General features: G+C 41.2%; 2 protein-coding genes across 3 annotated transcripts; both read left to right on the forward strand.

Annotated features, from left to right (window-relative positions):
- Window positions 1-3,870: 3,870 nt before the first annotated feature.
- LOC129182274 (lipopolysaccharide-induced tumor necrosis factor-alpha factor homolog) lies at window positions 3,871-7,821 on the forward strand. The gene is made up of 5 exons (XM_054778160.1): window positions 3,871-3,950; window positions 6,933-7,085; window positions 7,168-7,236; window positions 7,322-7,460; window positions 7,530-7,821. The coding sequence occupies exons 1-5, from the start codon at window positions 3,890-3,892 to the stop codon at window positions 7,633-7,635; spliced, it is 528 nt and encodes a 175-aa protein (XP_054634135.1). The 5' UTR covers window positions 3,871-3,889; the 3' UTR covers window positions 7,636-7,821.
- A 1,743-nt stretch (window positions 7,822-9,564) lies between these two features.
- On the forward strand, window positions 9,565-16,707 carry gprc5bb (G protein-coupled receptor, class C, group 5, member Bb). 2 transcript variants are annotated; one of them, XM_054778154.1, is made up of 4 exons: window positions 9,565-9,752; window positions 10,759-11,872; window positions 14,865-14,977; window positions 15,071-16,707. In XM_054778154.1, exons 2-4 carry the CDS (start codon window positions 10,759-10,761, stop codon window positions 15,113-15,115), a joined length of 1,272 nt encoding a protein of 423 aa, XP_054634129.1. In that variant the 5' UTR covers window positions 9,565-9,752; the 3' UTR covers window positions 15,116-16,707. The 2 variants fall into 2 exon arrangements, with proteins under 2 accessions (XP_054634129.1, XP_054634128.1); XM_054778153.1 differs by lacking the exon at window positions 9,565-9,752 and adding an exon at window positions 9,770-10,304.
- Window positions 16,708-17,589: the final 882 nt, after the last annotated feature.

The raw sequence follows: 17,589 nt of genomic DNA on the forward strand, positions 1-17,589 counted from the left end.
ATGGAAGTTTCTAGATATCAGCTCTTGAATTAAACTCTTATGATCTATATTTGTTATCATCATCATATTTGTCCAAACAAATGTGCCGATATTTACTCATTTTGCCCATGTCGATAAATTTGGTGTTTTAATAAAAAAGAAAATAAAAGTCTTTTTTGTCTGTTTTGACTGTGTGTGCTGGTATGATGTGGTCATACCCCTTTAAGACGGTACAGCGTGTGTAGTCACGTGACTCCACCCATCCAGCCTGAACAAGAAGGGAAACAGAAGATGAGGGAAAGGCGGATGGTTCCAATGTGGAAGCGGCTTTACAGTGCCAGCATTTCACTCGCTTATGCGCCTAGAAACATACTGTGCGAGTAGAAAAACTAATACGTTTTTCAACCCTTTCATTCGCATTTTGCTCCTGAAATAACTCATAACTAACTAGCTATGTTATCAGTTGTCAAGCCAAATTAACTTCTTATTCCGGTTTCCTCCCACATTCCAAAAACATGCATGTTAGGTTAATTGGCAGCTCTCAATTGTCTATGAATGGTTTGTCTATATATACCCTGCGATTGGCTGGCTGGCGACCAGTCAGGGTGTACCCCGCCTCTCGCCCGAAGTTAGCTGGGATAGGCTCCAGCATACCAGCAACCCTAGTGTGGATAAGCGGCATAGAAGATGGATGGTTGTTTCTTTTTGGCAGCATCGGAAGGATTTGTTTGGCAGCATTCATTACATTGACCAATGGGGAGGATGAATCCTAGATGAACTGAACATCAAAAGTGATTTAATGATAAGAACACAGCCAAAATGCAGCGCTATCCAGTATAACTATGGTTATGGTGTCTAGAGCTGCTTCTTAAAATCATAAATCTGCAAGGGCTGAATGTGTCTGAAAATGTGAATGGCAGTAAGTGGTGGTGCCAAACAGAAATACCAGCACAGTCTCCTGCTGGGAAGCCCTCTTGCCATTTTAAGAATAATTATGTTGCAGGGGAGATGAGAGGGAGACAAGGGGGCTGGAAAAAACCGTCAAAGAGGATTCAATAGGATATTTGTTCCAATAATCACACTGACATTCTTTTCTGTCATGGACAGCACCACATACTGTATATCATCAACCTACCTTCCTTCCAAAAGCCATTTAGGAGCTCCTGACATGCTTCATCATGTCACAAAGCATCCAACTAATTATAGTTGGAAAAGTACAATAGATTTGTTCTTATTAGAAGCTTCTTGGCTACACGTGTTGGAGTAGTGCCTGGTGAACAAGAGGGTTACTTCCTTGAGCCTTCAGGTTGGGGAACGGGCTCTGGCTATGGTTTGTGTTTATGCTCCCAACAGCAGTGCTATTTGGAGTCCATCACACAGCATACTGCCACAATTGGCTAAATCAAAGAGCATGATTTTGTGTCCCACCGTGCACCTTCATTGGTAGCCTGGAGTGGTGGGCATTGAAACTTTGCATTCCAACTGGGGTCACACTCAGCCTTCCTGGTAAAGTCCATTTAAGAGAGCTGGAGAGGGGAGTCTGGCTGTTGTCCCGGGAGTACAGGGCAATTCGATCTGTGTACAATTCAGTACCTGAATGCCAAAACTGCCCTTTGTCACCTGGTTTGTTTTTATCTTTAAGGATGGAATTTCTAGACACAATCACCATTTTGGTGACCTTAGGGTCTTAGCTCTGTTATTTGTGGACCACCTGCTGTTGATGGCCTGACGTTGTAACGTGACAAAAATTACACAAGCTTCTTTTGAAGCTGTCTGGTGATTCAGCCTCATCATGAGCGCGACACCCCTTCAGATTCTTGGTGGAATGCTTCTACCAAGTGGCCAGTGTCTGACATTACAGGTCAGGCTGCTGAGCTAATCTTAAAATACAATATAACGGGGGGGAATTCTGCCCACAGTGCAGACTAGGTGTGACGGTAGAGCGGACTGGGAGGTAACTCACGCGGAGTATTCTACAGAACTAATGCCTGTCCTGTAAGGAAACTTACATGCTGAGTTAATGAGAAGAAAAGTTACATTTGTATATTTAAATCTCTTCAAATTGTACTTTATGTTTATCTGAAGATTTGCAACAACTGGACTCCCTTGACTTTCTGATATTTCATCTCTCATCAAACACCAAGTCTAGTTGCTCTGAATAAACTCTTATTGTACCATGTACTGAAGACTTTTACAGACACTTTTTATTCAAATACGTTTTGTGGATAACGATTTCAAGTTCCTTAAATGTTCATTAAACTTTCATGAAACTATGTCAGCACACAGTTTTGTTTTGCACTACATCAAATTCAAACCACTTGAAAGGGAAAGTTCGGATTTTTTTGACATGAAGTTGTATGACATCCTCATCAGCATTGTAGTCCAATAGCAGCGATTTACCCCCCACTTGGTCTTCGAAGTCCAGTTCTGGTCAGATTTCTGTGATGCGGCACTGTGCAGGGATACGGCGGGAGGCAGATATAACGTCAAGTGTTTTGTGAGGTCTGATTTTTTTTTAGAAGGTCCAGTTCTGCTCAGATTTCCGTGGTGAAGAACGTAGTTCCACTCAGTTGCTGGGGACAATTAAGTAAAGAGTTTGGCTTCTCAAAACAATGTGCGTTCAAAACATGAATACATCACAAATATGCCTTCTCAAAAAAATCAGACCTCGCAAAACACTTGACGTTATATACGCAGTGTCGCATCACAGAAATCAGACCAAAACTGGACTTCGAAGACCAAGTGGGGGGTAAGTTGCTGTTATTGGACTACACTGCTGATGGGGATATCATACAACTTCATGTCAAAAAATCTGAACTATCCCTTGAATGTCTTTTCATTAAATATAACATATTTTTAAATTTTGAGTTGCAAAATTTCTGCAATGTGGGTTGCCGCTTGTCAATAAGGTGTGATGCTGGGTCGCGCAGCCAGCCCAGTTGAGAACTAATGACCTAAACATGCCCACAAACCTGTCATACCATGTCATACATTTCAACAGCCAAACTTGACTAGCAAGTTTCCACACTACAGTGCAGCAGTAGTGCCAACACGACCAATCAATTTTGGCACAAATGTACCTGAATAAACATTAAACTCCTATGTTTCTTGTTAGCATTTCGTTAGGCGTCCCAGTTTATTTCTTCGCAGTGTGTTCTGTTTGGGCCAGCGCATGTATACCGGGACGTGTCTCTATGTTGAAGATACACCGATACCCTGTTACTGTGTCCAACTGAGTTCACTGCTACGTGCGCATTTTAACTATCACTTTGTTTTTCGGGGCTGTTCACATACTGACACTTTTCCATCTCAACAATGTACGCTGAGAAAAACTCTGAAAAATCAGTAAATAATTAAGGGGTCCAAAATTGAGTGTATGTAAAGGTTGTATTTTTCCAACTATATACAGTATGTACAGTACTTTTGAATAACGTCTCAAATGTAGCATTGTTTGTAGATGAATATTCATTTGATGCAGCTGCTGTATTGTATCTTACAATGGTGGTGGTGCTTTATTCATCACAGTTGAAAACAAAGTGCTGTACCTGAAAGATAAGTAAAATAAAGAACATAAAAACAAATGCAAAAAAAAACACAAAATGAAAGATATGTAGTTGTATTTATGGTCAGAATTAGTTTAACATTATAGATCTTGAATACTGTACACAGAGTGAACTGAAAGAAAAAATATGTTTTGCCCCTTACAACCATTATATGGATTTTTCATTTATGCTAATGATCCTTATAGTACATCACAAAATTGTACATACAGGCTGAAATACATACATCCCCCAGCCACTAATGTTTGGTTAAACAGCCTTTAGCAAGTTCCAGTTGGACCAAAAACCTTTTGTCGTGTGTACGCATGTACAGTAGGTGTGTTGCCCAACCTTCTCTGAAGCATCACCACATGTACATTAGTCTTCCTTGCCAGTGGTTCTCAAACCTGCTGCCAGACTCTCTCATAACAGGTAAGCCATGTTGCTATACAGCTATGTATTTTGTGTGTATAACATAGTATGCTTCAGTGCCTAAACTATATGAAAACTGAACTACAAATTAGGTTAATTTTAAGCTCCTCAGGCTGTTTTTTACATTTAAAAAAAAAAAAGTGATTGTAAATATTGTAACAGATACAGTCACTGATAAGAGGTTGGCTCGCCTTGCTTCCATGCTTCATGTGAGTAATATGATCTCAGGGAAAAACTAAACTTAATACACATATACACGAGAACTATAACTAAAACTAAAAACCCACAGCATTTCAGTTTGTGGAATCAAATTATGGAATATTATTATGAATATTATTATGGAATAATACAAGCATTGGTGTTTGCAAAATACCAGGAAGAAGAGTCTTGAACCGCTGTGTACAAAATGCTATGTCTAACCACTACAACACTCATTACTCTTCATTCTTGTGAGTTCATTGTCTGTACTCACTCATTATTCCAACATTGTTCTATTTATATTGATTATTATTGATTTATTATGACACTGATTATTATATATGATTATTATTTATTATGATTGTGGAAAAACCTTGACAATGATATTACCACATTGTTACATTACCTGATAACAGATACCGCAAGCATTGCATTTATATGTCACAGCTTCATTTATTTGTGCTTTTAAAAAATTAATCCTTTTGAATTAGATTGGGGTCACTTTTGCAGTTACACAATATGATATCCATACATCCATTTTTTTTTTTTTTATCATGCTTGGACACTTGGGCTGGTAGCCTACCAATCACAGGGCACATACAGACAAACATCCATTCACACCTACAGTATGGAAAATTTAGAAAAGTCCATGATATTCACCAGAAAATATTAACACATACTTAAAACATATCCACTGTTACGACCCAGGGGAACATAACATACTTAATATGGACACAGGCACTGTTGCCAACTCCTCAGTAAGAAGCTATAAAAGTAGCACAAAATGGAGTAAAATCACCTTAATTACATTTACGACAAATAAACTCGATTCTTGGTTTGTTCATTTAAAATTGGCCATCGCTTCATCAAAAATAAAATAACTTTAATATTTTAACTCGTCCAGCGTCTCTCAAAGTCTTGACAGCGTAATCTTGCGGTTACTGCGGTTACTGGTTTCATTTATTGCACAACGTTCTCCCATCACAGGTTCTGACAGGTGAATGACTGAGTCCGAATAAGGTGTAATTAGTGTAATGAGTAGTAATTTCATGAAGATTAAGAAACATTTCAGTTTTAGATCCCGCTCTTTAAAACAGGACGAGGTCCACCCCTCGTGCATGCGTGATTCATTTGCACTTTGGATGCATAGAGCTCCACTATGCTCTCAGTGTGCCGCGGGTGCTGACTGCGCACTCATCGCTTGTGACTGCTTTGGGGCGTGGAGGACCTCTCAGCAGCACTCACTGCTGCTCAGTGAGAACAGAAACTGTAGAGTAACACTTGCTTTCGCTTTTAGGTCTCCAAATACCGGAAACATTCCTAACGCCTCCTATGTCCTCACGAAACATGTTATGTCCCCCTTGGTCACACCCACGTACCTATCATATCATTGCATATGTTTCAGAAACACCCACACTTGGCTGGCAAGTTTTACACACTCCAGTGCAGCAGTAATGCCAGTCAGATTAGTAAAGTCTGATGTACTCTGAATGCACCTGCATCAACAATAAGCTTCTGTGTTCCTTGTTTGCATTTTTACAATGCTTTCGTGAAAATGCTTGATTGTAACGATAGAGCTATGACGTTACAATAAAGATTGCTGTAAAATGTGCACTGCTTCATACTGAAGGACATTTCTCTTTGATATTTGGTCACCCGATTGACACGAAAGCCACAAAATATTAGAAACACTTAGTGTCATGAAGTGCACTTTCAAAAACAAATGTGTCAAGTAAACCACATTGTACACTCATCAATGTGAATTCATAATGTGCATCTTCAATGACGCCCGGCCATAATACTTTCGTCCAGGGGGCGTTTAGCTTTTCTATGTAGGCGGCTGCAAATTGTAGTTGATCTTAGAGAGGCTTCCCAAATAGCAAGGTGACATTGAAACAACGTAGAACCTACGCCGAATTTTCAGACTTCAGTGTTGATTTATGATCATCTGCTACTAACATTGCAACATTGAGTGAGAACAGAAACTGCAGAATAATACTTGCTTTCGCTTTTAGGTCTACAAATACCAGAAACATTCCTAACGCCTCCTATGTCCTCACGAAACATGTTATGTCACCCTTGGTCACACCCACGTACCTGTCATATCATTGCATATGTTTCAGAAACACCCACACTTGGCTGGCAAGTTTTACACACTCCAGTGCAGCACTAATGCCAGTCAGATTACCTTAAATCACCGTGTATAAACCGCACCTTTTTTCCACCGGTAAGAAGCAAAAAATCGGGGTGCGGTTTATACACGATGACAGGTCTGTGACCAGACTCGGACTGAAAAATAATATCAGACAACGCTTCAGCGGAAGATCACTAGTCACACCACCCGAACTTTGCTGTGGGGTTCCTGGAGCGGTGACAAAAATCCATCACCGCTCGTAACCGTTCACCACCGTTTAACAGAAGTTGGCCCCTGTTAAGGCAACGCCGTATCCGCTCGGCCACCGCTGATGGTCCCTCCTACCGCTCCGAAGTTTTTGAGCTGCACAAAATATTGCGAGCGGGGAGGAGCGGCCAATTTTCCGCCACGGCAAAGTTCATCACCGCTCCAACAACGCCCGGTCAAAGTTTGGTTCGTGGACGCTTGGGTCCGCTAGGCCAGAATTTGGCTCTAAATACGGGGAGAAATTGACCAGAAGCCCATTTGGGAATAGCCGTCTGTGGGTCAGACAGTTGCTTTGACTTTAGCGCCCTCTGCTGTACAGTTGCTGAAAATGCTTGTGTATGCACTTAACTTATCTGACGGCTGCTGTCTTTATTTTCACACAGTGAAACGATCTCTACATACACTGAAGCTAACCATGGCAAATGTCCATATCCTTGTGGAGAAGGCTGGGCCAGCCCCGATTCCGATGCCACCATCATACACTGGTCCCCCCCAAACTGTGGTAGTTCAACAAAGTCCGCCTGTCCTGCAAACTGGTAAGACATTAGGGAAATTCAGCTTACTCTCTGGGTGCACTGATCTTCACGTATTGCTTCATCTTCATTCTGTCTATTACAGCACAGATTCATACAGTTCAAATGCCTGTTTACCAGCATAGTGCACCCCAGCTTCAGGTTGTGCAACCTGGTGAGTCTTTCTGATTCCACGTCAGTGTGATTTGTGTTTTTGAATTATATTTGTATATTTCCTTTTGTTGTCGTTGTGAATCCAGCGGTTGTTGCACCGCGAAGACCGCTCAAGGATCTTCCTGGTCAGATGACATGTCCTAATTGCCATACCACTGGTATTACTCTAGTCCAGTACAAAAATGGCACGCTCACTTGGATACTGATCGCCGTGCTACTGGTGTTGTGAGTTGAAACACACTAGTTCATATCAATACAACATACAGTGTTTCGACTCTGTTGTTCTCCCCACAGGTTCTGGCCCCTCTGTTTGATCCCGTTATGCATTAAATCATGCAAGGATGTGAAGCATTCCTGCGCCACCTGTGGCGTGCCCCTCTACGTCTACAAGCGCATATGAGGCGGGGTAACACACTGTCAACTCTGCACCGGCTAAAAGTGATTACTCAAACATATGAATCAACGTCTTTCGTGTGATCATGTCTCTTGTGATTGTTACATTTTTTTTGTACCCACTGTTATGTGCTTGACTGATGGCTGTTGCTTTGTCACATTGTTTTATTAATCTGTGAAATAATATAATAAAAAGCTTGATCTATGTGGTTCTATATACTCCATTGGCTACAGCTGTACAAGTTCATTAGAGCAGTATCAGAACCTATCTGGGTTGTCGTTTGCAGTGGTGTCAACTGAACAGCATCTTATTGGAATCTTTTCAATAAGTCTCTCTCATGCAGTCCAATAAACCATATAACAACATACTGTAGACATTAAAAACAGCTCAACAATAATAAACAAAAATAATAAACATATTGTTAAATTAGTACATCGCTGACAGTATTAAACACAAATAAGCATTACTATCTTTGTAAAGGAGACATTTTAATACAGTTGTCGTGTCGGATATCATTACATTTAACATAAACACTACATCAAGTGAAAGTGAGACATTGTGTCATCTGTGCATGACGATTGCCATGACATACCTGCAGGATAATGGAGGGATTACAGCTGGACCATACTTGACAAGGTCCTATTGGATGGACTGAAGTGATGACTGGATTACCCGGATTAGAGGTAATGTGCTGTTTAGTCAGCACTTGTATCTCTTATCTCCCTTTACCAGTGGTTCTTATGTCTCTGGAAGGACGGAAACAAGGATACATTTCACACAAACTCACTTTCATGACATTTAGTCGTGGACATTTAGTCTTACTGGTGCTCAAGACAGTGACAATTTGACAAAGGCCTGGAAAAAGTACAGCAATATACCCAATCGGATAGAAATAGATGTAAATACGCATTGATCTCTTGTGACATAATCATCTTTTGATATGTCAACAAATGTGTTCAGGCTACAGCAAAAATAAATGATTTTGGCTCATTGTTAGAATACTTGCCCCATAGTTTCATCCTGATCCTCTGTACACACAACATACAGTATTACCAGGTTGCTAATAGAGTTGGTTTGGTGTCTGAGAACACATAACCCACCAAATACAGTATGGTCTCCGACGTTTCTTCTAATGAGAGCTACTTTTACATAATGAAAATGGCCAAGAGCTACTCATTTTTGAAACATTCATTTTCATAGCTTATTTCATCCCCATCAAACCAAAAATGCTTGTTTTACCAGAACATGAACAAAATGCTAGTATCCACAACTCGCATTTTGTGTTTCAGAATGCATTTCTTTCAAACATTAAACATTATTAACTGAAAACCTGAATGATAAGTAGGCTTGCGGGCGCCTCATGTGGTTGTGGGGAGCTAACTGGTGCCCGCGGGCACCGCGTTGGTGACCCCTGCTTTAGACTAGTGAGAACCAGTAAGGGGTCCTGAAAACATGTGTTGACACCCTAGCGTCTAAGGAAGTACAGTATCCCCTTTTCATGTAAGAACTTTCCCAAGACACACCAGTTAGTCAGAAAGCAACTCTGGGCCTGGGATCTGCAGATACCGCTATGCACTTATGTGACCCTTTGTAAAGGAAACAAACTGCCAATCAAAGTGGTAACCCCCATCTCTGGCAGGTTGGCACTGCTGCTCTCCTTTACTTACATGTTTGTTTGTGTGTCTCTGAGTTTATTTGTGTAACACAAACCAGCTTTGGCCTCTCTGGGTGTCTGACTATAATCTGTCACTAATGGAGTATCTGCCAGCAGCAGTCTCTTTCACACTGATCCAAAGTGGCTTGATTGCCAAGTTCTATGGCTCCTGCTGCTTGCCGTGGTCCCTTTCAGATCCTGTCCGTCTTCCGAACTACACGAGCTCATCTCCAGGGCAGGAGATTAGTCCACCTAATGGGAGACTTGGCTGATTGATGCCAGATAGACTGTTATGTAACGTTTCCTACAAGGACAGCCACGTGGCCTCAGAGCGCGGACCATCTGCCTTCGTCTCTCCAAATCCCCTCCTCATTTGACAAGCAAAAACACCTTCGAGCTGAAGAATTTGCCAATTATTGTTTTGATCGGATGTGGTGTCGCTGCAGAAAGTGGAGATGACCAAAAGCAGGTGAACAACTATCACGATATCTCACTTGAGTGGTCTGAAGCAGAAGTGCCAAATAACAAAATTGGACAAGAGCAACTTTGAATGTGAAGTGGCGTGCTTATTATTTCCTGGTTAGACGAGCGCACCAGCAGTCCCTGCTTCCTATGTGTGGGTGAGCGCCAGCAAAGCTGGGATTGCATCTCTGTTGACACCTCCGCACAGTCAGCATGAAGCAGGGAGAGAGAAACAAGCAGACAGGCTGAGTGAGAGCAAGCGGAGGACATAGGGTGCCAGAAAGAGGAAGAAGAGAGGAAGGGAGACATATGAGATATTTGTGGGTGAAGTAGTCAAGCAGCAAAGAACTGATCATCCTTTTTTACAGTTGTTGTGTCTCAGCAACAGCAGGACATCATCTGCTTGACAAAAGAACTTAAAGGACATTTTCAAATGCAACATGGAAGCTGTTTGGTCTCTGCAAGCCTAAAATTTGAGTTTGTGCCAAATGATGAATGGAAGAATGAGACACCTCTTTGTTATGAATTGTTAAGAATTCCATCTGAGAATCTCGACAAGGTAAGTTTGAAACAATTTCACTGGAAGATGCAAAGATATAGTATGCGTCCGTGTTTCTGCCACTGTGTTTGTTTTAATTTGAAGACTCTCAGATTCTATATTCTTACATCACAACAGGTCCTCACAAGTATGCATAATTATTGGATGCGTGCGTGTGAGTCTGTGTTTTTGGTTAATAAAAAAGCTCGACTTCTCAAAGCCCAGTGTACGATGTCAGCCCACGCTGTTTCCCGTTGCCATGGAAACTACTGGCCAGTGCTAAAAGCAGTTCTGTTCTGTGCTGTGAGTGCATGACTGTGTTTTCAAAGAGAAGAATATTCATGTCTGATATGTGACAGGTTTTTGATTTTTAAGTGAGCATGCAGATGTTGTACTCTATAATTCATCTCTGTGATTACTGAAACCTTTCTGCTTGTCTTTTTTAACTGGTTGTCCTTCTCTTTATCCCTTTAAGATGGCTGTCAACGCTTTCACCATCTTCCTCTTGCTGCTCATCGGCTATTGCACATCGCACCCATCACCTCCTCCTCCGCTGGGATGCAGTGAGAATGTGAAACCTTCATACAGAGTGCTGTGTGACCTGGAGTCAGTGTGGGGTGTTGTTCTGGAGGCGTTGGCCTGCAGTGGGGGCCTCACCTCTCTGATCCTGTCTGCGCTCCTGCTCGTCAAACTGCACTCTATCTCTGACCCGGCCAGACGCTCTGGCGTGGGACCGCTTCTCCTGCTCCTGGGCACGCTCCTTGGGATATTCCTCATTTCTATTGCTTTCCTTGTGGGAAAGAACCAGATCCTATGTGTGATTCGCAGGGCCTTCTGGGGCCCCCTTTTTGCCCTGTGCTTCTCTAGCTTGTTGGTCCAGGGAGTGAGGCTCAGGAGGCTTGTGGTTGGGAAGTCAAGCCCGTCAGGTAGCTCGCTGGCTGCACTGGGCCTGGCCTTGGCCTTGGTTCAGGGGATCATCTCTGCTGAATGGGTCCTTCTCACTGTAGTCAGGGAGGGCCACCCAGCCTGTGAATATCCACCTCTGGACTTTGCTTTGACATGCAGCTACACCTTAGGGTTGCTCCTCATCGCTATGGGGCTCTCTCTAGGGGTGGTGTTATGTGGGGGTGAGTTTGGGGTAGAGGGAGCACATGAGAGTGAGGAGGATAGAGAAGGAGAGAATGACAAAAAGAGATGGAAGTGTAATGCAGTGTGGCTCTTCCTGGCAAGCCTTGCATCAGCCTTGCTTTGGGTGGCCTGGCTTGGCTTCTATCTTTATGGGAGCCAAGCAGTGAGGCTCAGAGGAAAAGCGGGGAGGTCAGGGGGAGGAGCAGAAAAGGCAGAAGACCGTCTTCTGGACGAGCCTGCTCTGGCGGTGGCCCTCATTGTTCAGGGCTGGATCCTTCTGCTGTTCCACGCCATTCCAGAGAGCCACCTGTGTCTCTGGAATCGTCCGCAATGTGGCACGCAAGATTTCTTTGACACCATCGAGACGACACCTCCTCCACACTTCAGAGACGAGCTCTCTGCACATTCTCATCAAGCCTTCCAGGAAAACCAGGCCTTTTCTATGGAGGAACACAGTGCAAGTACGCCCACGCTATGTGTGTGTCTGTCAGTGTTATTGATGCACATTTGTGTTTGAATGCAGCCTTAAAGAAGGTCACACTTTTGACACCAAGTGGGAGCAACTACCAGCTAAGTGTGTAATTGCTAGGCAACCAAACACACTGTTTAAACTCTGTGGCATGTAAATGAATACAATCTTATTAAAACATATGAAGTACAGCAATAGGAAATCCCTTGCTGTATCATGAGTACTGAAAGCTAGATAGATAAACACAGCAACCTCAAAGCACAGAACTACAGCACTCACCTTCCCACAATGCAATTCTTCTTAAAGAGCCAGGCTCGGCCTGTAATAGTGTTCATAAGCTGTAAAAACAAAAAAAAGCACTAAAATTGCCCTAAAAAAATCCGCCAAACAGCACGTCCGCGAAATAATTAAGTATTTACATACTTACACCATACAGATATATTGTCATGACAAGGGCACATCTCAACTTTTTTGGCTGTAATTCATCTGATGTGACACCTCATCCAATGGCCGTTAGCATATTGCACTAATGAAACACTTTAAAGTGCTCAAGACACCAAAAAGTGATTATCACACGCATAGACGTAGACAAACGCCGCATCGAGAGCTGAGCCGTACGTCAACGTTGTCGTCATATTGGATGTGTCAAGGCTGCGCTGTAAATGAATACAAGTGAAAGTTCTTACTTTCGTAAAGTGAATTCTAGAAAGAAATGTAAGTTAATCCCTCTTGTTTATACATTCACACACTAATGTACTTGGGAAACAGTCAGGCAACAGTCAGGCATTGTTTTTGTACAATGTGATTGTGATTGTTCATGGTGCCTAACTGTTTTCCAAGTATATTAGTGCATGTGTGAACGTATAAACAAGAGGTACTAACTTAAATTTCTCTGTAGAAAGGCCATTTATGAGTACATTTACTTCTTGCTGCCTCCGCTCGTTGACAAAGCACTTCTTGTGGCCATTTTTCGACCAGTCAAACTGGCACTCTGCCAATCACAGATCTATACAAGAAGAGTGAGAAGCGATCCCCGTTTCGCCACCTTGCCACGCTTTTCCACGGAGGATTGTCTTCTTGGTTTTTTACTTTTTGTTTATTTCCACCGTCAGTGCTTGTGTTTTCCACTGTCTGGGTTGAGGAAAGATGACGGTAGAAGCACCCTCTGGTAGTCCACATTCAGCCACAAACTTCCCTTTATCTGAAGCACAGTGACCAAACAACGGTCCTTGAAATGCGCACAACATAATACCGAAGAATCTGAAACAAGAATGGTGTCTTACTCCATCTGCTTGAGCGTTCGGGCAAAAGACCTGCCAGCCAACGAGCGGGCATAATATCTACAAAATATATAACAACAACGGAAAATCAACAAAAAATACACCACAGCAATATGCAAAAAATGTATTCCACGTATAGTTCCAGGAAGGCATGTTCGAGAAGTGACGTCAATGGCACATGCTACATCCAAATTATTTTACATATTGGAAGGCTTTCCAAAAAAAATAACGCAATAATTACTTTCCACAGAAACTAATTACATTTATAAAGGAGTAATTCTGTTACTAATTCATTTACTTTTTTTAAAAAAATAATTTGTAACTATAACAAATTGCTTTTAAAAGTAATTTGCCCATTACTGCTGATGATGTTTGTTGCGTGAGCATCTTCTGCTTGTTTGCTATTTATATTACATTTCATTAGTGCAGTGGTTCTCAACAGGTTTGGCTGCGGCACCCCCATCACACCTTACTACACGCACCATGACATCATTCCACCCCCTTTCCTAGGCCAATAGCTCCAATTGGCCATGAGTCGCCTCCCACTCTACTGTCACACCTAGAAGTCTGCATTGTGGGCAGAATTCCCCCATGCAATGCAGCAAGCGACCTGCCAGTAGGCTATGTTCACACTGCAGGTCAAGTCTGATTTTTTCTGTTCACCAGTAACTTGTATGTTATTTTTCTCGTCAGTGTTTAGTGTTTATGACAATAGGTTTTCCAAAATTAAGTGAATTTTAGATACAATTTCTTTTTAAATCAGAAATTTCGATCCATATAATTTGCTTCATGCTTGTTGAAAAGCTCAGACCGGTGAAGAAGTAACCAACATAGCTAACATGCCGACGAGAAGTAATGTTAGAGGGACGGTGGCCGAGTTGATAGCATGTTGGCCCCACATTCAAATCCCTATCGGAACACCTCCACGTGGAACCCAAACGCCCCCCCATGGGTATTCTCTGTGTACTCTGGCTTCTGTCCATGTTCAAACAACATACATGATAGGCCAATTGGAGACTACAAAAATTGTCGATAGCTATGAACGTTTGTTTGTCTGTAGGAAAATATAAGAATAACACTCCTACATCTAGAATATGTGAAACATTTTGTTTAAATCCAGCCTCATTAAAGCATATTTTATCGCAATTTAGGAATCATATAAGAGCATTCCTTCTTACCTTGTAATAAGAACATTTTACTTAATATGTGATTGAGAACTTATTTTAGGACTCATTATATTCTCGAGTCATAAGAAAAATATTCTAGTTCTAAAAATTCCAATCAAGCAACTTTTCAAACCCAGATCTCCTGACTGTGGGGCCAACATGCTAACCAGTAGGCCACCATGCAGTGAACTCACGAGTGTAGACAAAAATGATTCTTGTCATCCAAAAAATATTGACACAGTTAATACATAAAAACACAAAGCTTTGTCTGTAATGTTTAACCTTTTTACAAAATATATTAAAAATATATACAAATATCCAAGTGGCCCCCCCGCATCCTTTGACTTTTCAGTATGCGGCCCTCGGTTGGTTAAAGTTGCCCTTAAACATGGCACGCGCCTGGTGGAGCCATAGCGAGTGAACAGCACACAAGGTGCATTCAGGAACATCGGGTCATTTTCACAACCAGTTGAGAATCACTACTTCGGTGATCACTTAGGATGACTGACACCTTTGATTTTTCTGTGCTGTCTGTCAGCGCTCCGCAGCGGAAACTACCCGAGCGGTCACGGGAGCATTCGCCCCGGCATCGCTTTCAGAGGTCACGTCTACCAACCAACTGAAATGGCTCTTGTTATGAATGGCGGTACGGTAAGTGCACCCCTTTAAAATACATGTCAGTCATCGACAACTACTCAAACGGACTCACCTGACTCTTCACTTTCACTTTTCACCACATTATAGATGCCTACGGCTCCTATTAATTACACTGGAAGACGGCTCTGGTAAAGTGGTCATGTGACACTACACACGTCTGCTCCTTCATTTCCTGATGCCTAACTTATGCCTAAAACATATCATACAAGATGGACTGACGAAAGCACAAAAAGCTTCACGTATTTATGTTTTTTTGCTGAATGTTTGCCTCCTTGTTAAAAAAAAAAAAAGAGATGAGGAACTTTTGTCTGAACTGAAGGCTGCTTCACACATTGTGTGTCATACGTAAACACACTGACAGGGAGCGCTCGAGGAGGGCCAATAAAAACTTTCAGGATGTGAATTCACCCACTTGCATACACCTCACAAAGCTTGCTTTGCCTCACGTGTCCTTTAATGTCTCACACACCATTTGACTCTTCCATTCAGAGTGCTACTGGATATTATTATCTGAAAACATTATAAAGTCCAGGGCTCTGAAAATGTAAATTACATGCACATGAAAGTAATAGAAAGTCTGCGGCATGTGGGTGACTAAAAAGCCATTTAATACTCTATTCACCAGCCACAACATTAAGTACACTTGCACAATTTTTAAGGTGTAAAATAACAGCTGTACCAATTGGCTCTCGTGCAGTACAAGTGTCATAAACACAGTTCAGGATGATGCTGTGTAGTTTTACAACCACAATAATAAACATTATTGTGACAGCATCTGACAGCGTCAATCAAAACTTGCACTTGATCTCATTCGATGTGCAAATGTACTATGAATGGTGAGGCCAGTGAGTATATACATATATATATACTGTATATATAAAATACAGGGTTTAAGCTATCTTGGGCCCTGTCATTTTGCACTTTATCAGAGCTAATTTGGTCACTACTGTATGTGGTAATATTTGAGATAGACTATCCTGTAACAGTAAAATTGTATGTATTTTGTCTGGATTTTCAGTGTTTTCTAGGATTTCGATGTCCATATTGAGTGGAAAAAATCAGTAACAATAATTGTCTCAAGGGGCAACTGGTTTTCATTCTGTCCCAAAAAATGATATTTGATACAACTGGAACGACCAAAAAGTGCGTGATGTCAGTCTTGACAGTCTCCTGAACCAGCTTGAGAGTGTTTTTGATTGCGATTCCAAAAGTGGAAGATTGTGGACAAACTGTTATTGCCAAAGTAACAGTGTTGCTGCAAACATTTAACATTTTGTTGTTGTTTTGTTATTTTTTTTTTGGTTAAAGTTGAGAGAAAACTTGCTTTCAAATCAAATGTATGAATAATTAAACCTTAAGCAGAAACAGCAATTTTACTGAAAGGCCAATCTAATCATACCACTGGGAACATTTTGGACTAAATATGTCTTGCTAATTAATTAATGAGCTATTGTTCAGTTTTCGGAAATGTTGCTTTTGTGAGTGAGATTTATGCTACAATTTTATATCCCGTAAACATTGTCTTTACATGATTGTTATGGAATATTATGATTTAAGTTTGTTAATCAAATGTGAAAAGCACTGGGATTTAACTTTAATGATCTAATGGCAATTGCACTGTCACCGTTTAATGGCAGCATAACATGAATGTTTGTAATGTGATTTGCACAGAGTGACTAATACATCAGTGCACATTTTCTCCTAAATGTTGCCTTCATTTGCTATTCGTCTCCTGTTGTTTTTCGTTTGCGGTAATTGCTAGTTTATTTTTTATTTTTGGTTGTTGTTTTTCCCATGTCAGAAACCATAGAATAATATATTTTTAATAAGTTGAACACAGTATTTCCATTAAAAAGATTCCTCCAGCTGCCGAGAGGGTGCCAACATTCGAACGTTCCGAAAGCAGCCTCTTCCTGTTTTGAGTACGTCAGCTACACCGATGCAGACATTTTACATCATACATTTTACTTTGGCATACATCACATATTACAATTCTGCAATACATCACAGGTAGAGGGCAGCAGAGCAGCACACACAACATGACACCCTCTTCGTTTCACATCGATTGCTAATACATGTGTTCACTTCCTATTCAACATGTGCCCTTTGCCAGCTGTAAAATAACGTAAGATAATGATAAAGCGATATAACAATGCGCTACAATGAAGTTGAGTGTGTAAATCAATATAATGCTTTACTCAACCCGTTCCATAATTTGATTCCACACACTGATATGCTGAAGTTTTTTTAGTTGTCCATGCGTTTAAGTGTTTTGTGTTTTAATTTTTTCCGAAGATCATATTTCTCCTCCCTTGATGAGAAGAACTGTATTACGTTTATGCATAATTTTAGCTGTTTGAAAGTTTTCCAGGTCAACAAATTTGAATAACTGTGATTTTAGGAGTAAAGGGTTCTATAACCAGCGTTATGGATTATCATAAATTACCTTTTTTGTAGCACAGTTAATGAGTGAAGTGTACTTGTAAAGTTATTTCCCCACATCTACATACATTAAGTGAGATGTGGTAAAACCAGAGACCAATAGAGAGTATGGAGTGATTTTTGGTCCAAAACGTATTTTGGTTTGTTCAGTATAGAAGTATTTC

The sequence above is a fragment of the Dunckerocampus dactyliophorus genome, chromosome 6 (genome assembly GCF_027744805.1).
Source record: "Dunckerocampus dactyliophorus isolate RoL2022-P2 chromosome 6, RoL_Ddac_1.1, whole genome shotgun sequence".
Lineage (NCBI taxonomy): Eukaryota > Metazoa > Chordata > Actinopteri > Syngnathiformes > Syngnathidae > Dunckerocampus > Dunckerocampus dactyliophorus.